This window comes from Suncus etruscus, chromosome 2 (genome assembly GCF_024139225.1).
Source record: "Suncus etruscus isolate mSunEtr1 chromosome 2, mSunEtr1.pri.cur, whole genome shotgun sequence".
Classification (NCBI taxonomy): Eukaryota; Metazoa; Chordata; class Mammalia; order Eulipotyphla; family Soricidae; genus Suncus; species Suncus etruscus.
Window position 1 is genome coordinate 95,106,496 of NC_064849.1, and position 23,239 is coordinate 95,129,734.

Sequence of the window (23,239 nt, forward strand, 5' to 3'; positions counted from 1 at the left end):
CAAGCAGCTGGACCCCATTTGCCTGGTTCTCCTGACTGCTCTCTGGAATGCTGGGATGAGCAGGCTCACGTGATGCTCATCCCACCACAGACCTGAGATGACCTATATTGTTGGTTTAGAGCAGGGGTCTCAAACTCAATTTACCTGGGGGCCGCAAGAGGCAAAGTCAGGGTGATCCTTGAGTGCAAAGTCAGTAGTAAGCCTTGAACATTGGGGGTGTGTTACCCAAACAACTAAAACAAAACAAAACAAAAAAAGATTCCTCTAGGGCAGGGCCACAAAATGTTGTATGGAGGGCCGCAAACTGCCCGAAGGCCGAGAGTTTGAGATCCCTGGTTTAGAGGAAACCCTGCCTTTCAGGCACAGATGTGTTGCCAGCCACACAGACTAAACCCAGACAACTTGGGCTATGGGAGCCAGTGGAATGGCCTGTATGAAGGGAGAGTCACAGGTTTGAGGGGACACTCAAGTTTGCAGGGAGACAGGTGTGAGAGACTTGGTTTGAGGGGAGAGTTGCAGGTGTGAGGAGTCTCAGATGTGATGGACCATTACAGGTTTCATTTTAGGAACATTGCAGCACGGGGAGTCTCCTGCTGACCTCACTGTGGGGTGACCTCACTGTGGGGTGGAGGGAGGAGGCAGGCCTAAAGCCTCTCTGTAGGGGCGGAGGAGTGTCTTTGGGTCCTGTAGGAGCAACCAGAGACTGGCTGCAGGCTGGCACAACCATTCCTCCTGAAACACCCCTGACCCTGGCTTCCTCACACCTACTGATGTGTCCTGGGAGGTCTCTGGGAAAAGGGATGGGCCAGGTGAAGGGGTACTTAACCTCATTTCTGGCAAGAACTCCCCACATCTCTCCATCAGCAGCTTCCTCAAGATTGCAGTGAGGGGAGAACCTTTGTGCTTCCCAGTGTGACTTTTTCAGGGAGCCCTGACACCCCTACCCTTTTCCAACTCATGAGTACAAACAGCCTGGTAGCTGGCAGACACACCCAGCTCTACTCTGGGGCCCCACGGCCCCACAGCTCTCAGACTTTACCCGCCCCAGCAGGCATGCCTAGCTCTCCTCTGAGGCCACACGGCCTGGCAAACCTGATACTGCCTTTTATCAGCAGCATGATCAGAACTGCAGTCCAGAGAGGCTCTCAGCACTGGGGAGCCCAGCTCCCATCATGGGCCTCCAGGGCTAGTCAGCAGAGTCCCTACCCTACTGCTAAAGCTCCTATGTCCCGTCCCCCACCCCCGAGACAGAGGTGGAAGCAGTCAGCACTCCAGCAGCTTGTCATTGAGCCTGATGACATCGTTGACAAAAGTGTCAGCACCAATGAAGTCTCCAGCGATGATGTTGGTGCAGCTGCCCGCTGGGCCAGGCTGCTGCTCTCGGACCCAGGAGCACAAGTACGGCAGGTTGGGGAGCGTCATCTTCTTGAGGGACTTGGAGGGGTGCACAAGGACATACTCCAGGTTCTCCGTCAGATTGATCCCTGCCACAAACAGCCCAGCTGAAACACAAGTTCTGGGCTCAGGACAGTACACACTGCGAGAGAGGAAGTTCTCATCCATGTCACCCCAACCCTCCAGCTACATCTGAACCCACCACTGCTTTCCAGATCATGGAGATGTAAAAAGTTGAACATTTTTGGGGCTGTAGCAATAGCACAGCATTTGCTATGTTAGGGAGGACATTTACCTTATACACAGCTGACCCCAGTTTGATCCCTGGCATCTCATATGTTCCCCCTACCCCAAGCCTGCCAGGAGTGATTCCAGAGTGCAGAGCCAGGAGTAACCCCTGAGCACAGCCAGGTATGGCCCAAAATAACAAAAATAAAAAAATTCAACATTTTCATTATCAAGCAATTTACTTACTAGTGAAAATGAGATTCTCCATATCAAGCAGTAAATTCAGTGGCAGTTCACACATTGCACCTCGTGGTTATCACCCCTACAGCCTCTGAACAGAGACCACACCCAGCTGCTCTAGCCTTAGCACCAGGAGCTACTTCCTGTCTGTAGAAGTGCCTGTTCTGAATGCTTCCTGGTGGTGGGTCCCGACTGTGTATCACTTTCTCTCTGGCCTTTTGGAACCTTTGTATTTTCTGGGCACATCACATTGCTGCAAGGGCTTCCTTTCTTTTCAGGTAAGTGACAGTCCCCTGGCCACGAGCCACTCATCCCACAATCACGGTTTGCACACTGCCTGTCCTGGGCACTGACTTTTAAATATCTCAGCCATGAAGTGGGACCCACAGATTCCAAATTCCAGCCAGCTGAGATGCCAGCACCAAGCCCCTAACAGCCCTCTCCTTTGACTTTCCACCCACCTGGCCCTGAACAGCACCAGGCAGATGGCTCAGAGGCTGATACAGGCTTTATGGACAGAGGCCTGGGTTGAATCCCTGACACCACATGGTCACTGAACACTGAAGGGATTGACCTCGAGTAGAAATCAAAAGCCAAGTGAATAGTGTCACCACAGTGAATCATTCCACAAGAATGAGGTGGTGAACAAAAATCAAGGCCAGCACGGCCTGGAGGAAGATGGGGTGGGCACTCTGGTGGGACCAGGGTTTAGGAACCCACTGTCACAAGAAGGGGTATACCTGTCACATACCACCAGACATGTTTGCATAATAGGAGTGAGCCCTTCGGCTTGTTTTTCAGACATGAGTCTAGGGCATGTTGACTCAACGGAAATGTGGTGAGTGGGGGTCACCACAATCTCAGGTTCCAACAGCACAGGGCTCAGCCACCAGGTCTGAGTCACAGAAATAGAACAACGGACATTAACCACGAATATAAAGTACTTAAGCCAGGGCTGATTACCAAGGCACAGTCCCTTCATCCCCTGCAGGTGAAGCAGTGAAATCTGGGAGAGTGTCATTCCCTATTACCAATGGAGGTCTGTAGCAATTCACAACCAAAACGCTAGAGTAGTGGGCTGGAGAGGTGACCCAAGGCTGGAGCACATGCTTTTATGCAGGAGGCCCAGGTTTGAGCCTGGCTATCATACGTAAGGACATGTATGTGTAGCAGGTAGAGTGGGGCACGTGTATGAAGTGGATAGAGCCTGCAATCACCAAACCTGGGCCGTGTGTGAGGGGGGCTTCCTTCAACTACCCAACCCTGGGGCAAAGGACGGGGATCCTGATGTTGATTATAACTTTAATCTCAGGGCAGATGCAGCAAATCTGACACTCCTTAGCGTGACTCCATGTGTGTGCATGTGTCCACTGTATGTCCATATGTGCATGTAAACAGAGACCTATGTGAGTGTGCCCTCACATATGAATGGCCATACGTGCAGGTGTCTGCACATGGCATACTTGGTTCTCTCATGTTTCCTTCCCTGAAGATAGAGGCAAACTCAGGACACTGTAGCATGGGACCAGGAGCAATGTCACATGCCATGACTGCTAGGACGTGTATCCAGTGGAACCTGGACATCTGCTACAAGTCTCACCTGGGCGCCCACAGCTCTTCATCTGCTCCAGGTAGCAGACCAGGTCCTGGGGCTTCACCTTGTTGCCCCACCAGTAGGGGATCCCAGGCCACAGCTCGGGATGTCGGCTCACAGTACCCTCCTCCTCATAGGACAGGACCACCTGCTGCCCTTGTGCCCACAGTTGACGCAGTGTTGGCACCTCCTGTAGGGAAGGATTTGGAGTTTCTGTGACACAGGGAGCAAAGTTACTGGGATGTGTGATGGGGGAAGTGGCTACTGGGTACCTGTGAGATGTTAGGAGTGTCCAAGACACAAAACATCAGGAAATCTGGGTATCAGTTCCCCCTCTATCCTGTCTCTCTATCCTGTCCCCTTTGTCCCATCCCTCCATCCTGTCCTTCTATCCTGCCTTCTCCCCATCCTATCTTTTCATCCCGTCCCTTCATTCTTTTTTCACCATACCGTCCCTTTCTTGCTGAGGACCAGGTTGACTTTGCACCCAGTTACTTGTCTCCCTCCCTCCTGTACCCACTCCCACCCCCAGCCATCTCAGCACAACTGCAACTGAGCCAAACATGCTCATGCGGTGGAGACTGCTCGCTGAATCAGCCACAGCCCACAGATGAGGGAGGTCCTTCTCACCCCTCGTGGGCACAGCATGTCCCCAAAGATGTTCTTGATGCAGCCCACCAGGTACTCATGCAGATCATCTGTCATTCCCTCAAAGTTCCTGCAGGCCAGGATGACCACCTCCCGGGGGTGGCTCTCCAGCCACTCAGAGATCTCGGTGAGCGTGTCCTGAAGGAGGGGTTGAGTTAGGTCTGTGGGCAGAAGGAGGCTCCCCCAGCCCAGGGCTGTCCCAAGCAGACCTGCTGGATACATGTCTCAGCCCTGCCTCAAGCAAGCGTGGTAGCGGTGCCTGCAGGACAGCCTTACCAAGACTCGCCAATGCCAGATGCCACCACATCACCGCTCTACACAGAGAAGCAAACGTGTGCACTAGTGTGAGTGTGTGTGCATGTGTGAGTGCTCGTGCATACATGAGTATGAGTGTATGTATGCACAAGTGTGTGTATGTGTGCATGTGAGTTCATGCACGCATGCGTGCACACGAGTTTGCGCATGCCTAAAAGGGCATTTGTATAAGTGTGATTGTGCATGAGTGTGTGTTGGACTACACCTTATTTTACCCAAAACAAAGTTAATTCCTGATTTCTTTGTATCTGTTTGCTTCCCACTTGGTTTCACCCAAAACAAAGGTTGTCTTATATGTAAACCTGAGCTGGACTGGCTCAGGATAGCCTGAACTATCTGTCCTTCCTATGCCCTTACTGCCCCACCTGGGGATGGTCTCAGAACTCAATAAAATGGCAATTCTGGTAGGCAGCTTGCAGAAGATACAAGGTAAAAGACTGCCAGACTACACATGTTTAACTCGGCCTAGTTTGGATTTTTCCATATGTGACCCTGATTCAGACTCATTCACCTGGACTTACAGATACTGCACGTGGGGTGATTTTTACGAGTGTGCATATATGAATCTATGTGAGTATGGGAAACACATTGCATTCCCCTCAGTGCACACATGAATGTGTGATGACTTACCATGTGTGACTTACCATACACGGAGTGTATGTGTTCTCTTGCTTGTACACATATGTACCTGTGATTTTGAGTGTGTATATGTGAGTTGTATGCCCAGTGGAAGTATGCTCACTGCAAATGGGCAGTGTAGGAAAGCAAAGCTCAGAAGCTCTCAGGAATAAGACATGCAGAGTGAAGAGCACCTTCAATCCCAAGTTCCTGGGGGATCGCAGTGAGCACAGGGGACTCAGGAGCATGATAGGGTGGTGTCACCTAGCAGCCAAAGAAAAACAGAGGGAAAACATGTAAAGCTGAGGCAAGAAGACAGATCAAGCCCATGTTTGTGAAAACCCAGGAGCTGTAGGAGAAGCAGAGTCTGAATATAGCTCCAAGAAGCAATGATCAGAACTTGGTGCCCGAAGAGCACACAGCCCAAAATTCAGTGCCTGTGGTACACACAGCCCACAATTTGGTGCCTGCAGGTGTAGACGGCCAGAACTCAATTCTCAACAGTCGGGCCAGGCCCCTTTTCTCTGGAGTAGACTCAGAGACTGAGGAGATGACTTATCTGCTTGGGCCCAGCCCACCACATAGGGCCAGCCACCTGAGAGTGGAAAGGACATTCTGCAGTGCCCAGGAGAGCTCCCAGGGTTACCTCCACCAGCACAGTTGTGTACACCATGTGGACAAAGTGCAGATTCTTCTCAGACCCCTCCAGCATGTGAGCGACACGCAGGTCTAGGTATCGCACCCCCGCATCCAGCTGCTCTGTGACATTCAGCGCCTGTGGGTGGAGGGGACTCCTATCTGCCAGCACAGCCACTCCCAATCCAGCTCATCACCAGCTGTCAGAGGAACGCCCAACGGGTACATTGTCATCTGGAGTGGGTCACCACTTAGGCCTTATGTTGGAGGCAACTTTCCAGGCGACACAGGGCATGTCTAAGGGAGCAGCTAGGGCAGCCCTGTCTCTGCTGTGAATGTTGGCTTGACCCTCACTTTGGTCTCAGGTCCTGCCTGCAGGGATCTGCCTTCCTAGGAAGTAGAATCTCTAGGAAGGGGCCCCAGGTCTCAGTAATGGTGGGGCCACCATCAGCTAGGCTCTTGCATTAGGCTTTTGTGCACCCTCCTAAATTCTCGAGGTTGGGACTCAGCTGTCTTCATTCACAAGTAACACTAGAAAGGGCCAGAAATCAGAGTGGAGGGGCTGGAGCAATAGCACAGCGATAGGGCATTTGCCTTATTTGCCTTGCATGTGGCCAACCCAGGATGGACCCCAGTTTGATTCCTGCCATCCCATATGGTCCCCCAAGCCTGCCAGGAGCAATTTTTGAGTACAGAGCCAGGAGTAATTCCTGAGAACTGCCGGGTGTGATCCAACACCCCCACACACACAAACACACACACACACACACACACACACACACACACACACACACAAAGCAGAATGGAAATCAGAGTGGAAATCAAGAAAAACAACCTTCCACATAAAAGAACTGCAGAGGAACTGGAGATACTGGAGTGGGTAAAGTGCTTGCCTTACATGAAACTGACCATGGTTCAATCTCTGGCATTCTATAAAGACCTCTGAGTCTATCAAGAGTAATCAGGGGCTGGGCGGTGGCGCTAAAGGTAAGGTGCCTGCCTTGCCTGCGCTAGCCTTGGACGAACCGCGGTTCGATCCCCCGGTGTCCCATATGGTCCCCCAAGCCAGGAGCAACTTCTGAGCACATAGCCAGGAGTAACCCCTGAGCGTTACCAGGTGTGGCCCAAAAACCAAAAAAAAAAAAAAAAAAGAGTAATCCCTATGCCTACTTCGGGCAGAAGAACACTGGGTGGTCAGCCAGATATTTCCTCATAGACAGGGGGATGGGATGAGGTCCTCTAGGCAGGAATAAAGCTACTTTCCTGGGCCCGGAGAGATAGCACAGCGGTGTTTGCCTTGCAAGCAGCCGATCCAGGACCAAAGGTGGTTGGTTCAAATCCCGGTGTCCCATATGGTCCCCCGTGCCTGCCAGGAGCTATTTCTGAGCAGACAGCCAGGAGTAACCCCTGAGCATCGCCGGGTGTGGCCCAAAAACCAAAAAAAAAAAAAAGCTACTTTCCTTTCCTTTCCGCCGTGTGATTAAGAACCTTAATCTTAATTAAAAACCTTAGTGATTGAAATGATGGAACATCATCTCCAGCAGTCTGTGGCTGTGACCCAGCATCATGGGCTCCTCATAGGGCTCTGGGGCCAGCAAAACCATTAGAGAGGGGGTAAGATAGAGACCTGAGGGAACTGTAGAGGGGCCAGCCCCGTACAGAGTGGAGCAATGGTCCTCAAACTACGGCCCTCGGGCCACATATTGTATTTATTCCCATTTTGTTTCTTCACTTCTAAATAAGATATATGCAGTGTGCATAGAAATTTGTTCATAATTTTTGTTTTTACTATAATCTGGCCCTCCAACAGTCTGAAGGACAGTGAACTGGCCCCCTGTTTAAAAAGTTTGAGGACCCCTGGCAGTGGAGGGACTGTGCCAAGGGCCTGCATTGCTGTTGTGCAGTTGTCTCATGGCCCTACTCTCTGGTTCTGCCTGTGCATGGTGCCAAGCATAGAAGATGCTCACACCCCCGGCCTGGGTGATTAAGAACCTTGCTGCAGGCCTCCAACTCTACCAAGCCCCACAAGCAAGCTGGTCCTGCTGGCTGCTCTGCAGCTCATGAAACGCCAATGGGTCAGTTCTTTCTCGTCTTTCTGAAGTGAGCACAAACCTTCTGAAGATGCCTCCAAACTTGCTCAGGTAAGTTCCCAGGGCCTGGAACAGCTCAGAAAGGATGGGAAGATGCCTACATATTTTCTAGAATAACACAGTCCTGAGTGGCTGCAGAACCCTGATGCTTGTCCCTCTGAGCCCTCCAGACTATCCCCCGTCTCGGCTTCTGGTGCCTTCAGAGCCAGCTCCTCTCTTCTCATGTGCAGCTTTGCTCTCCCTCCTAGAACCCTGACCCACAGCTCTTACCTGGGTGATGGACCACTTCAGCACCACAGGGCGGGTGACACATGGCAGGACCTTGCCCAGAAGCTGCAGCAGCCAGGACTCGTTACGGGAAATGGGGGACTTTTTGTTCAAGCAGTAGGTCATGGTGTCGTGGCTCCCTGGGGAGATAGGGGCATTGCCACAGTCGGGTGGACAGTGGCAGGAACTGTCTGTCCAGAACAGGGATGTGAAGCAGGCTTATGGATTCCCTAGCAGTTAAACTCAAGGTGGAAACCAATGATGCCAAGGACAAATGTAAGAAATCATCCTGTCCTCTGTGCTCCTGATGAGAGAAATCACCTCCCACCTTAAGTGCCCCTTCAAGTCTACAGCTGGAGCCAGTGCAGGCTAGGCTGAAGTGACCATAGAGAGAATGCTAATTCACTGTGAGGTCATCATAATACCGGAGACCTCAAATCACCTCTGCCTATCATTATCATGCCAGAATCCACAGAAGTGGCCAGTATGGCCAGGCCTTAGAATTCCCCATACCCCACCCATGTAGGAGGTTTCCAGGAGGGGAGGTGAGGCAGGAAGTGCAACAGCATTTCAACAGACGGGTTGTCATCCCATCGCTTCCTACACACCACAACATGCAGGGTGTGCCTACTGCTCCTTCTCTGGACTGCTGTGACACTTGGAGGGGGCTGTATCTTCTTCACATCCTTTATAGATGTGAGTCATAAAAATAGCTTAATCTTGTCTGTTCTTCCAGAGCTGTGACACTGACCCCTAACCTCCAGGACTCTGACATGATTCCCGAGTTTTTCCTGCTGTGACGTAAGCCCGAGTTCTCCCTGATTTATGACCCAAGTCCTTCCTGCACTGACATGAATCCTGAGTCCTCCCTGCTATGACCTGTGTCCTGAGTCCTCCCTGCTTTGGGCCCTGGGCCAAGTCTGAGACAGATCTCTCTCCTGGGGATACACCCCTTTCCCAGACCCTTCCTGCTGTGACCCAGGCCCACCACCAGCCTTGTGTGTCCATCCTTGAGGCCCCTGTCCTAGGAAGGGCTTGGGTCTGGGATCCCTGTTTTCATGGAAAGTGTCCCCCAGGTGTATCAAACTGGGGTCAGACTGCCATGGATGCTACGGCTTCAGGAGCTGAAGAGTTCCCATGTACCTGAGGGAAGGCGTCAAAACCTAGACATAGCAGATGCCCACATTGTCTGACTGAAGGAGACTCTGGACCCCTATACAGGTCCTGCCCACAGCCATCCTCTAGTACACTCACCATGTGAACAGCTGGAAGGGTGTTGTTGTGTTGTTCGTGTATGATGTACATACATGAGTAACACATATGAATACATATGCAGTAGTGGGTCTAGGACAGACCTGTGGAGCACACAGGCTCACCTGGGATGGAGAGATGGTGAAGGGGCACATCCCAGAGACCAGGGCACAGGGCTGACATCCAGTCTGCATTGTCCATGGGGCAGGGCAGGCTGTGGAAGCTTTCAGATGTGCGCAATTACCCTGGGACCTGAGGAAAGAAATGAGAGTCTGCTGCGTGGAAAGTGGTGTCTCCACAGTGGATGTAAGTGAGAAAAGGATCCAACAAATCTCCCTGAAAAGACAAAAGCAGGAGGAGGGTCACAGGAGAGCAGGGTGGAGAGGCAGAGCCAGATAGCAAGGGAGGTCAGGCCCCAAGCCTAACCAGGCCCCATGCTCCAGGGTCTGCAGTCCCGTGCTCACGGCCCTGGGGTGGTGTGTTCTCACCCCCAGCCTGGCCCAGTGCTTCAGGGCAGAGGTGTCTGACTGGAAGGAACCAGAAACAGAGACTGGTGAAAGAATGCAGGCACATCCTGACCTGCATGTCACTCTGGAAAACAGCCTGAAGGGGCAGTGAGATGACACTTGCTTTGTGAATTCATCACTGCTGTCTGAAAAATGAGGATATAGCAGGATATGGTCCACTTTGGGGACACTGTGAACTCTGGGGTCTCTGTGGTTTACTTTGAAGATGTGGAATGCATCATCTCCCTGATGTTCCAAAAACACATGGACGAGAGGTGATGGGGGCCTGGACGCATTCTTAGGGCTCCCACTGAGGGCCTAGCAGCAGGGCCAAGTGTGCTGGAGGTGCTGCGGGCAGTGAGCATCAGAATGGCAGACTCCAGAGCAGACTGCACTGGGCCCACAGATATTCATCAGGCCCCTGGGGTGCAATGGGTAGGCCCTGACCCCGCCCCCCCCATCCAATGCTGAAGTCTCCCTGTCCAAGACCCAGGCTCCCTGTTATCAACTTGGAACCTGTGAGGTGCCACCAGGGAATGAAACACACCCACAACCCAATTCCATATCTCAGAATATGTCTGTGTAAAGAAAGGCCCTTACTAGGTCTTGCTGGTTTACTCTTTACATAGCCACGTGGCCTCCTTGGTGGAGCAGGGGGCGCCCAGGGTTACTCCTATGTACTTGGCTGGCCGTGGGGTGCCAGGATGGAACTCAGGGCCTTGTGCATGCCAGGCATAGAGCCAGTCCTCCAGACTGTTTCTGGCCCCAGATACACATTGTTGAAGAAGCCAATTTTAATGAAGTTGAGAATAATACAGCAATGAGGATTCAGCTCCGTTGTGACTGAGACTTATGGGAAGAACTGGGGTGCAGGATACATACATGAGTGGACCAAGTCTCACTTGATCTGTTAGCCAGCTCAGAGCCTACCTCTCTGCCTCCCCTTCAGAATCACCATGTGACAGTCACTCGGACACGAGGGACCCAGGGGCCAGAGAGATAGCACAGCAGTAGGGCGTTTGCCTTGCATGCAGCTGACTCAGGACGGACCTGGATTTGATTCCTGGCATCCCATGTGGTTTCACAATCCTAATAGAAACAATTACTGAGTGCAAAGCCAGGAGTAACCCCTTGAGCACCACTGGGTGTGGCCAAAAACAAAACAAAACAAAAAAGAAATGAGGGACCCAAAACTGTCACTCAAGTGACATTAGCTGGTGTCCATGGTGTCAGATAACAGTCAGTAAGGTGCTAATCTGAATTCCAGTCCATGTTACAAGTCTTTTTTTTTTTTTTTGGCCCACACCCAGCACCACTCAGGGGTTACTCCTGGAAGGCTCAGGGGACTCCCTGATCTGTGCTCAAAGGTCCACTCTGCAGTGCTCAGGGACAGCTCCTAGGTTTGTGCATGATGGCCCCTACGAGTGGCGTTCTGAGGACTGTGCAGTCCAAAGGATCATACCCAGCTTCCTGCTTGCAACACATGTGCTCTTCCCATTGAGATCTCCCTCTGGCTCAAAGATATTTATTTTATTTATTTAGGTTTTTGGGCCACACCTGACAGTGCTCAGAGGTTACTCCTGGCTCTGTGCTCAGAAATAGTCCCTGGCAGATTTGGGCGACCATATGAGATGCTGGGAATCGAACCCAGGTTTGTCCCGGGTCGGCCTCATGCAAGGTAAATGCCCTATCGCTGTGCTATCTCTCCGGCCCCAAAGATATTTATTTTAAATAGAAACAGGGAGGCTACTAATTACAGAAGACTGATTTCAACAGTGATGGAGCAGAACTTCTAGAACCGTAAAGACTCTATCCTAGCCTTCATCCTATGATCTGCGCAAATATCAAGATCTCTAGCTACAGAGGTGTGTGATATTATCCACAACTGAACAGAAAGTTTCCTGGCACCATAAAAAGACCTTGGTGTGTGATAATGAGTGAGTATGGAGCCTGTAGTTGTTCCCATGACAGTATGCTTCAAGGGCAGAGAAACCCTGTATCTCTTAGGCCAAGGGAATTCCTTTTCTAATTTCCTCAATACTTACTGTGCCTATGCAAAAAAAAAAAAAAAGCACAAAACCTTGCCATACCAGCCCCTCCTTCCTTTGTTTTTTTCTTTTTTCTTCTTCTTATTTCTTTTTTCTTCTCTTTTATATTTTTCTTTCTTTTTATCTTCCTTTTTATTATTTTTATATATTTTTTAATATTCTTTCATTCTCGTGGTTATTGTATGATGGTGGTCGTTTTTAGTATCTGGGTGCCTTTTTGTAGTTGCTTTATTACTTTGTTTTGTTTTTCTTCTTTTTTCCCTTTCTTCTTTTAAATTGATATTTATAACCTCTAAACAGAATCCTCCCAGTTTTGTTTTTTTTTTCTCTTTATTTTCCCAACAGAATCACATAACTTGAACCATCTTGTTCTGCCGCATGAATTGAGGGGCAAAAAATAGAGGGTACCATAACCAAACAGTTGTATGAACATTGAGTGGAAATAAAAAATGATCAAACTCAAACACCAAACCCAAAGTCAATGACAACAGAATCAAGATAACAGTCTACAACAAGCTATACACAGAGGGGAGCAGTTACACTAGCAGTCCAGGAGGCAAATGAGAGAGATATGGGATGCAAACTGGGAACTGGGGTTAAGAGAGGATAACACTGGTGGTGGGAATAGCCCTGATTCACTGTCACTATGTACCTTAAATATTAATTGTAAAAGATTTGTAATTCACCTCGGTCACAATAAAAATTATTAAAAAAAAAAAAACGGAAGGCTGGAAGCGGGTAAAGTGCTTGCTTTGTGAGAGGCTGACCTGAATTCAATCCCCAGCATTGTGTGGTCACCCAAGTACTTTGGGATTGACCCTGAGCAGAGCCAGGAAGCACCAGGAAGCCATATTGGGTGTGGCCTGGCCCATCCAGTGCATCTCTGGTCCCATTATTTGAGGTACATCTCTGGTCCCATTATTTGAGGTGGCACATAATGGAGATAGACTGTGAGTACATTCGCTGTGATGGGACAGGAACTTTGTACAAAAATACTATAAACTTTAGTATGGTTGTAACCACATTGTCAAACAAAAATCAAACCTAGGGGAGATTATTCTCTTTTGATAGCTTTCCTGGACCCTAGAGTTGCTCTGCAATGAGATGAACGAGGAATAAACCCAAATAATCCTCTGGATTGTTCTGAATTATATCTGCCAACATGAATCCCTTTTCAGCAGTGAGCCTGATTCTAAATTCTTTTTTTTTTTTTTTTGTGGTTTTTGGGTCACACCCGGCAGTGCTCAGGGGTTATTTCTGGCTCCAGGCTCAGAAATTGCTCCTGGCAGGCACAGGGACCATATGGGGCGCCGGGATTCGAACCAATGACCTCCTGCATGAAAGGCAAACGCCTTACCTCCATGCTATCTCTCCGGCCCCTGATTCTAAATTCTTAACTGGGGGTCCGAGAATTACTCAGGCTTCTAGTGAGAAAACCCACTGTTTCGTCAGTTTCTGGCCTTTTGTGGACCTCCTGGTCCCATGTGGGACCAAGGACCAGAGAACTTCCTGGGTTTCTCTCCCCAGTGCAGTCCAGGAGCTCTGCTCTTTTGGTCTTTAGCCAGCATGGAGGTCAAAGGGAAGATGGCTGAAAGGAGTTAAGATGCAGGGCTAGCTAAGAATGACTGAATGCTTGAAAGGTTATGATAGAGGCCACACATGTGGTGGATAGGGTATGAATAAAGTTGATGCTTCCTGATGCCTGTCTCTGGATGAGTCTGATTCCACCGTTCACCTAAACCTGGGACCCGCCAGCTGGATGGGGGTTGCGGAGCCACGTGGCCTGGGATGGCAGAGAAAGATCCCTCCATCCATCCTTCTCCATCCACCACCATCGTTAATTATTTAATGCAACAATGCAGGACCTGTCTGGGTCTCTGCAAGTCACCCCTCTTCTCAGTAACAGACCAGCATACCTCAGTTACACAGCCAGATAACAGTCAACAGTCTCTGTAACAGCCACCTTTGTGCATCCAGGAAACAGAAAACCCCGTTCAGAGGGTCTGTCTACTCTACACCAGGTTCATTCAGCACTCAGCCTCCCCACCTCCCTTGGAGGACCCAGCTGCTTCCCTGCGCACTGCCACCTGCTACAGAGCCTGGCTCCTCCTCCAGCACCTTGAGCAGCTCCAGCCTCATCCTGGGCTGCCACCTGGGATGTGAATGAACCGTATGCTGGGCCATGGTGTGGGTCCTTGGAAGTTTCAGATCATTTTAGCTACTGGGAAACACTTTCCCTGAACTAAATTGAGGGCTCCTGGAGCAGAGAAGTGCAGGGGCTCAGGTGCTGGTTTTGCATTTGGCTGAGCCAGGTTCAAGTCCCTGCACACCATCAGGTAACTTGTGCTATCTCCAAAGTTAATACCCTCAATTCTCCCAACCTTGCACAGCCCAACTGTGACTGTCCCCAGGGCCAGGCTGAGAACCTACAGGATTCTGTGCACTCAGCACAACCTGCACAGCCTGGACTCAAATGGCAAGCCATGCCATTGCCTCCTTTTCCTTCTCCTCCTCCTCCCCACCTCCTCCTCCCCTCCCTTCTTCCTCCTCCCCCTGCTACTCTTCCTCTTCCCCCCTCCCTTCTCCCCCCTCCTCCTCCACTCACCCTCCTCCTCTTCTTCTTTTTCTTCTTTCTACATCAGGGGTTCACAAGCTACAGTCCACAGACCACATGCAGCCCACCGATGACGTTTATCTGGCCCGCTGGCTGTTTTTTTTTTCCCTGCGGCTGCCTGTCTTGCTTAGCAGCTGACTCGTCCAAGCCTGCAGTGCTCATGTGTGGGTTGTGCGCCACACTCTCTGACTCTCCTCTCTGTCTCTCAGCTCCTCCTCTCAGTCTCAGGCTGGGGTCTTCAAACTACAGCCCATGACCACTATAGTTCGGTTTTTTTTTTTTAAACTATAGTCCAGCTCTCCAACGATCTGAGAGACAGTGAACTGGCCCCCTGTTTTAAAAGTTTGAGGATCCCTGGTCTACATGGTGCTCAGGCGTTATTCCTGGCTCTGAGCTCAGGAATTAGACATGACAGTGCCTGGGGAACCATATGGGGTGCCAGGAATTGAACCACGGTCTGCGGCTTGCAAGGCAAATGTCCTACCCACTGTTTTATCTCTCTGGCCCCCACATCCCCTTCTTTCTACTTCTCCAGGGACTTCCTTTTCTCCAACTCTAGGGCAGGGAACTTATGGTCAGAAGTTATCTTTGTTATAACTATACTTATAAGAGCAACACTCTGTACAGAAATAGTCTGCTATGACATCAGTCGTCTCACTACAGCAATAGTCCCACCTAATCAGTCCCTTCACTTCAGAAATAGTCCCTCACAGTATCAACAGTCCCACCTATATTGTCCCCTCATTACAGTAACAGTCCCACCACCAAAACAATTCCCTCTCTACAGCGACCTCCCCATCGGAGCAATCCTGGCTTCTCTATAGTAACGGTCCCCTCTGCTGGTTGACAGCGGTTTCATGGTGACCATCACACTAAAGGTTTCCAACCTTGTAAAGCCTGGTCCACACCATCAACACTGCTGAACGCCTCTAGCCATCAGGGCAGCCCCACAGTGTGACTCCCACACTGACCACTGAGACTGTCCATCCCTGTGCCCGCTGCAGCCAGGCCATCAGCATTGTGAGGCCGCCCAGGACGAGACTCTGGGCCTGTCCTGCCCTGCAGGGTGCTGACCTCTGTCAGCCTCTCTGCCCGGTACTGACATGCTGACCGACCCACCTGGATCTCACGGGTTCCGGCGGTGGCGACGTCCTGGTGATCCCCGACCCCGCTGTCCTCCCGCTGGGCCCAGCCTCCTCCTGGGCTGGGTGTCCTTTGGCCTGGCTGGGTGAGCACAGAGCTGGTTTCCCAAGGCGCCGGCTCCTGTTCTGCTCAGCTAGCTGCCTTCCAGGTGAGGCACCCACCACCTCCCATCTGTATGACCCGACCCGCACGCACGCTGCGCGCTCTGCAATGCCTCCTGGTGAGACTGGCGGGCGTGGACAAACCCACCCAGCATTCCCAAACGAGCATTCACGGCCAAGGCGCGGAACCTTCGGGAAGGCAAAGCAAAACAGCCATGCACGGGGCCGGGGACGCAGGTCCGGAGCGCGGCGGGGCAGTGGGCCTCGGTGAGCTGCAGATCTGGGCAGAGATGCTCTGCAGGGACCGGCTCCCCGCACACAGCCGGGATCAGGGAGTAAGGCAGAGGCTCCGGCTCATAGCCCGGATTAGGGCGCAAGGCTAAGGCTGCCTGCGGGGGTCAGGGCGCATGGCAGAGTCTCTCAGCCCACAGCCTGGATCAGGGCGCAAGGCAGAGGGTCCCCGCTCACAGCCAGACACAGGGCGCAAGACTGAGGCTGCCTACTCCCAGCCGAGATCAGAGCGCAAGGCAGAGGCTGCCTGCGGGGGTCAGGGCGCATGGCAGAGTCTCTCAGCCCACAGCCTGGATCAGGGCGCAAGGCAGAGGGTCCCCGCTCCCAGCTTGGATCAAGGCGCAAGATAGTGCGCTAAAGCTAGCGGAGACCCCGGCACTCACCTCCCCGGGACCCCGCGGCTCCCACCTGCCCTTCTTCAGGCCCCGGCGGGGCAGCGCTGATTGGGCCTAACCCGCGCCTCCCGCTGGGGGAGGTGGCACCGTCGCTGTTCCCGCCCCGCACAGTCCGGACCAGCCGGGCCGACCCGACCCGACCCGACCCGCTCCGCCAGCCCGCGCGCGCCGCACTGCGGTAGGTGCGCAGCGATTCCCCGCCAGCCACGCTGCTCCCGAGGATGACTTGCCGTGTCCGAAGCGGAGTGGCTCCGGGGAGGCACTTGGGCAGGCCCAGCCTGCCGGCCACTGAACCTTCTGGCCTCTTGGCCACCTGTGTGGCCTCCGGTTGCATCATCGCTGCGGTCACTCAGTCCGGTGAGCAAACTCAGTCCTGCTTCTAGTGTCCGGCTCTTCAGCCCCGGAGTGGCTCTTGTTCTGTTCCCAAAAGAGTTGTGACCTCCGGCAGTGGATGGCATGACCCACTGGTGGGACCCCATCTTCATCTTCACCCTTCCTGTCTCTGTCCCTGCTGCCCCGTAAATTTTTCCTTAAAACTTGTCTGTTTTGGCAAGAAAGTAAAATATATTAGCATGTATTCTCACAGTGTCCCCCCGTAATTAAAAGAAACAAACAACTTTATCTCTTTACATACCTCCACTATCGAATAATTGTTCTCTCAACTAGTTTCACAACACATATTGTGCTATTTTAACGATATGCAAGTTTATATTTATTATTCCATTTTATGGTGTAATTCATCTTGCTAAATTTATTATTAGCTTTTAGATAAAGGCATCCATACACTGGGCCAATATTACTCATTTCTCTGTCTCTTTAAAGCTATCTAGCTCTTTCTCTGTGCCCTAGCCAGGGTCTTCTCTTCACTGTGAAATTCTGTGCTCTTGTTCCACTGGCTCTGATCTCTGTGTTTCACTTCTCAGTCCTGATGCGGGACAGCACTGTGTTTGGCCAGGCCTGCCTGGCTACCCTGTGTAAGGGCCATGTCAGGTGTGCTGGGTCCTAGAGTGGCTGAGAAGCTCTGATACCCACCAGCTTCCCAAGGGTAATTCATAGAACAAGAATAGGGGCAGGAAGTGTCCAAAATGTAAACCTCTCATCAGGCCAGAAGTTTCTCTGTGCAAAACATCAGAAAACTAATTGCATTAAATATGTGTATGTGTATGTGGAAAATTATGTCCCCAATAGCCTAGGCTGAATCCTGACCTTCAGAACCCAAGCCCAAAATCATATTTGGAACTGGAGATGATGAGGCCGGAACGATAGTACAGTTTGGCAGAGCTCTGGCCTTGCATGCAACCCACCAGGATTTGATCCCTGGAATCCCACATGATCCCCTGAGCTCACTAGGACTGATTTCCCCAGTGCAGAGCCAGGAGGAACCCTAAGTATCACCAGGTGTGGCCCAAAACAAAACCAAGAGATGATGAGGGTGCACTGAGGAGGCTGGGAAGGACCCTCATTCACAGAAATGGAGCATCCATAAGGAGTAAAGCTGCTGGGTCATTGGTATTGCTCTGGGGTGGGGAGAAGAGCCACAGTGCAGGTGAGCTGCCTTTTAGAGAACTGTCCTTAGAGGTTGTTGGCATTATTTTGGGGGAAGAGGACACTCCTGGCTAGGTTCAAAGACCACTCTCGCACATTGTTAAGGGTCACTACCAGTGGTATTCAGGAAACCATGTGGTGCCAGAGATTAAATCCAGGTCTCCCACATATGAAACATTCGATTATCTCTCTGTGCTACCACTCTGGCCCTAAAAATCCTTGTTATTTAAAATTTTAGTATACTTCTAGGGTAGAACTGGAACATATGTTGGAAGACAATACCTTCTGTTCCTCTGAACACTTCCAGAAGGGAGCACCTCGCACTGAAGTAGCCCCTAAGACCCAGGTATAGTCCCAAACAAGACTACCATTTTGATATGCCCTACCTGTTCCTTCCCTCCCTCCCTCCCTCCCTCCCTCCCTCCCTCCCTCCCTCCCTCCCTTCCTTCCTTCCTTCCTTCCTTCCTTCCTTCCTTCCTTCCTTCCTTCCTTCCTTCCTTCCTTCCTTCCTTTCTTCCTTCCTTCCTCCCCCTCCCTTCCTTCCCCTCCATTCGTCCCTCCCTCCCTCTGTGCCTGCCAGGAGCTGTTTCTGAGCGAAGAGCCAGAAGTAACCCCTGAACACCACTGGGTGTGACCCAAAAACAAACAACAAAACAAACAAACAAACAAAAGACCTGGATATAGCATGTGGCTTTGCTTCATGGAAATCGGATGTGTTATTTTACAGTCATTCAGCTTCAAAGACTATGGGAAGTTATAATTGTTCTTTATCTTTTTTATCTGTTTGTTTTGGGGCCACACCTAGCAGTGCAGAGGAGTTACTCCTGGCTCTGCACTCACTCAGAAATTACTTCTGGCAGGGAGGGGACTATATGGAATGCTAGAGATTGAATCTGGGTTGGCCTCTGAGAGACAAATGCCCTACTCACGGTGCTATCACCCAGGTCCCTCTTCATGTTTTTTATATTTAGCCACTATTTCATAAAAGTTAGTTAATAATATATAAATGAGTTTAATCATATCCAGTAAGTTGCCTATTTGAGAAACCCCAGGAGTTATCTAAACAAAACAAAAACAAAAACAGCAAAAACCAGAGCCGGAGCAATAGTGCAGCAGTAGGGCATTTGCCTTTCACGTGGCTGATCCAGGATCGACCTTGGTTCGATCCCCAGCATCCCATATGGTTCCCCCAACCCAGGAGCTATTTCTGAGCGCATAGCCAGGAGTAACCCCTGAGCATCACCGGGTGTAGCCCAACAATCAAAAATCCAAAAACAAACAAACAAAAAAACCCCAGCAAAAACCTCAAAACAAAACAGATAAACCACTAAGAAAATAGGCTTGGATTTAAAAATGCAGCTTCCGGGGCCAGGCGGTGACGCTAGAGGTAAGGTGTCTGCCTTGCCTGCGCTAGCCTTGGATGGACCGCGGTTCGATCCCCCGGTGTCCCATATGCACTCAGGAGCGACTTCTGAGTGCATAGCCAGGAGTAACCCCTGAGCGTCACCGGGTGTGGCCCAAAAAGCAAAAAAAAAAAAAAAAGAAAAAAGAAAAAAGGAAAAAATGCAGCTTCCATTAACTAACACTGTTATATACTAAGAGAAATGTATTGTTTCCTTTATAATTTGAAAAATGTGTGTACTATTAGAGTGTTTTTACTTAATATGTTTCCTATATTTATAAAACAGCTTCACTAAGAAAAAAACCAGCTTCTCTACAATTTGGTTCCAATTAAACTTTAATATTTATTTAGTTAGTTAGTTTATGGTTTTGGTTTTTGGGTCACACTCGGCAGCACCTGGGGGTTACACTTGGCTCTGCACTCAGAAATCACCCCTGGCAGGCTTGGGGGACCATGTGGGATGCTGGGAATTGAACCAGGGTCCATCCTGTGTTGGCCACGAGCAAGGCAAACGCCCTACTTTTGTGCTATCGCTCTGGCCCCAAAACTTTTACTTTTTTTTTTTTACAAAATAAAAAGTAATTTTATTCTTTTTTTGATTTGTTGAAACAACAAAATGAATGACCCAGCGTCCAGGTCTGGCTGTTCCATGCAAATCAATTGAAAAGATTAGCAAAGAGATCCATAGTTTAGAAAACATTGAGTTCTTGAACTTGAATTATTTTTGCTCTGTGGCATTTTTGTTGTTATTGTTGTTATGCTGGGCCTATAGGAAGGAATCCTGCTGAAGAAGCCTCCTGGCTTCATACCTCCAATGGGTAGTCATTTAACCTTTGGGGATTGGGCTGGAGAGAGTAAGGCACTTGCCTTGCATGTATCAGACCCAGGTTCAATCCAATATATTGACTACACAGGATTTCCTGAGCCTTACCAGGAATGACCCCTGAGCACAGAACTGGAAGCAAGCCCTGACTAATGTTTAAAAATTTAAGGCTTAGGATAGGCAGTGAATGGGTAGCTGGTTATATTAGAACCACATAGAAAACCATGTCACAAATGGAGTTTACAAAACTTTTAATATTTAAAGTCATTATGTCACGGTTCAAGTAATCGGCACAACTTTCTGTTGACATCTCAGGATGTTTTCTTCATTCTTATGTTGCCATGATTTTTGAGTCGACTTTAAATTATTGCAATATCATTCAAGACATGTTGCTATCATTAGAAGTCATCTATGGGGGCCGGTGCAGTGGCACTAGAGGTAAGGTGCTTGCCTTGCCTGCGATAGCCTAGGACCGACCACGGTTCGATCCCCCGGCGTCCCATAAGGTCCCCCAAGCCAGGAGCGACTTCTGAGCGCATAGCCAGGAGTAACCCCTGAGCGTCACCGGGTGTGGCCCAAAAACCAAAAAAAAAGAAGTCATCTATGGAGGCCAGAGAAATAGAATGAAGGTAGGGCATTTGCCTTGCATACAGATGAGAAGGACAGTGGTTCGAACCATGCATTCAGTCACAAGGAAGCTAGCAGCTTACAGGCGTTTTTGTGAGTGGTGAGGACGGCACAACCTTGAGAAGCCCCCCTGATCTCCCACAGAGAGGGAATGCATCTGAAATGCATATTCTGGGGCCTTCATCACTGGCATATCTCAAACAAGGAGGAATCAGGCTATGGGGGTGCACCAAAATTTGGCTCTGAGCCTTACACACAAGCAAGCCAATGCTCCTACAGACCTCTCTACTTCCCTCACCTGGGACTGAAGACACATTCACCTCCTGAAACCACAAATAGAAACCTGAGTCCTAGTCATGCCCCCATTCTCATTACACCTTAGAAACTTGCTCACAGCCCATTCTAATTCTATCTATAGAGACGGTCACACATCCTTAAGTTCCTATGATGGCTAAATCCTGCCTGGAGACATTCAGATCTTGCTCATCTTCCCCAAATCCCGCCCACTTTTCTTGTATCCCGCCCATCCCACATCCACATGACTCCACATGTCATCACCTCTACATGCCATCACTGTGATATTAGGAGCAGGAGTCCATGGGAGCCCCTTGACCCCTCCACACAAACCCTCTACTCCTGCTGTGGGTTTTCTGCTTCAGGGAGTCCATGCAAGAGCTGAGGGATGTTCTTCCTGGCAGAGACTGGAGCCTATCCAATCCTGAGTAGAGTCTTGGAGTGGGTCTGACCACCTCTGGGAGCCACTCACAGTCCTCTAAGGATTGGATCATGGCTGGCTCAGGACATGCTGTGCAAATGTGTGACCTGTGGATATGTCCCAGAGAGCTAAGCACTCTTGAGAAAACACGAGGCCAGGAAGGCTGAACTAGGTATTTCCACCTGAAAACAATACATAGATTTCCAACTGGTAACTTCCCATCAGGACACAGTACCAGCTGGAGATGTCCAGTGGGTGCTGGAGTAGGTCTGCACACATCTGCTGGAAGGCCTTGTCCATTTTATCCTATGCAGGATGAGTCCTTACCTTCTTTCTTCTCTGTAGGAATGCTCTGCCTCTCCTTGCCAGTGAATGTGAAACTTCTGGGCAGTGTTTGATTTCAGGAGGCCTGGACAGCAGGCACAGTGAGCTTCTGGCCTGACCCACCTGTTGCTGCTGTTAATGTCCTGCCTCATGTCATTCTTGGGTGGCAGTTGTGAACCAGTGGGACGCTTGTTTTTTAATCGACTAGAGTTTGTGGTCGACATCAGATCATTCTGGAGTTGGGCTTTTAACGACCATTCATTAGACACATGTTCTCTGTCATTATGGGTTCATGCAGCAAGTTTTAACTGCCCTAAAGCACCCATCTCCCCCTGTTCTTCTCCCTTCCACATCCCCAGGCAGTGCTTTTGCTGTTATTGTCAATATAATCAAACCTTTTCAAGCATTAAACAAAACAAAACAACAACAATAACAAAAATAAAAAGAGGGAGGCCAGCCTTGAAAATTGCCTGAGCAGAGAAAAGTTACTTGACCAGAAAAATGAATTTAGCCTGTTTAGGAAGGCTAACTTACCTTGTACTTCTGGAAGCCCTCACCCAGATTTGCATTGTTTCCCAAGGTGACATTAGGTGGTCTCTGACCAAGCGTCTGCCAGTCCCTTGACCCATCAATATGAAGGCTAGAGCCGCTATCCAAGCTGCTTGAGAGAAAGAACTTTCTGAGCCTCATGTGGGTGTGACTCTGGGCTCCCAGCTGCAGCTCTTTGCACAACTAACTTTACTAGTTAGCACTTTGGTGATTCATTGGTTTTATTCCTATGTTCCTGAACTTTTGACCCCAGCACATGACAGAGCTGGCTTGAACAAGGTGTTGGAAGTTCTGACCACTTTGTTTCTCCACTTTAAATGTATTTTCAAGCCACATTGCTCAGAGAATACTGTTCTAATGCAATGGAATTCTGTGCCTAAAAGTCTTCTTGATCCCAGGATACCTGTGTTCATAAACAGATCAAGACACTTTCATGTCATTTACTATAAGAATTACAACTTTTCTTTTTACTTATTTTTTGTTTTTTTTTTTGGGGGGGCCTACACCTGGCAGTACTTGGGGGTTACTCGGGTCTCTTCACTCAGAAATCACCTGGCAGACTTGGGGGACCAGTGGAATGCTGGGAATCGAATCCAAGTCTGTTCTGGGTAAGACACGTGCAAGGCAAATGCCCTACCGCTGTGCTATTCGTGCCAGCCCCCAAGAATTACTTTTCTAACTATTGCATATAATTATGAGTAGTTCCAACTACTCATAATTTATTTGAACCATATCTTGCATTTGCTGACATATATATTTGAAGTAAAACCAGTGTATTCAGAAAATAAAGGGAGGGAAAAGAAAAGATATGTGCTCAAGAAAGAACATGTGGGCTTCTCCAGGGTAGAAAGCCCTGAGTGTTTTGTTTTTGGGG

General features: G+C 49.9%; 1 protein-coding gene across 1 annotated transcript; it reads right to left on the bottom strand.

Moving 5' to 3' along the window:
• Window positions 1-970: 970 nt before the first annotated feature.
• On the bottom strand, window positions 971-16,079 carry PLCXD1 (phosphatidylinositol specific phospholipase C X domain containing 1). The gene is made up of 8 exons (XM_049768568.1): window positions 15,843-16,079; window positions 15,570-15,674; window positions 9,408-9,534; window positions 8,035-8,171; window positions 5,685-5,813; window positions 4,088-4,243; window positions 3,464-3,647; window positions 971-1,502 (listed from the first exon to the last, which is right to left on the bottom strand). The coding sequence occupies exons 3-8, from the start codon at window positions 9,481-9,483 to the stop codon at window positions 1,264-1,266; spliced, it is 921 nt and encodes a 306-aa protein (XP_049624525.1). The 5' UTR covers window positions 9,484-9,534; window positions 15,570-15,674; window positions 15,843-16,079; the 3' UTR covers window positions 971-1,263.
• Between the last annotated feature and the right edge of the window lie 7,160 nt (window positions 16,080-23,239).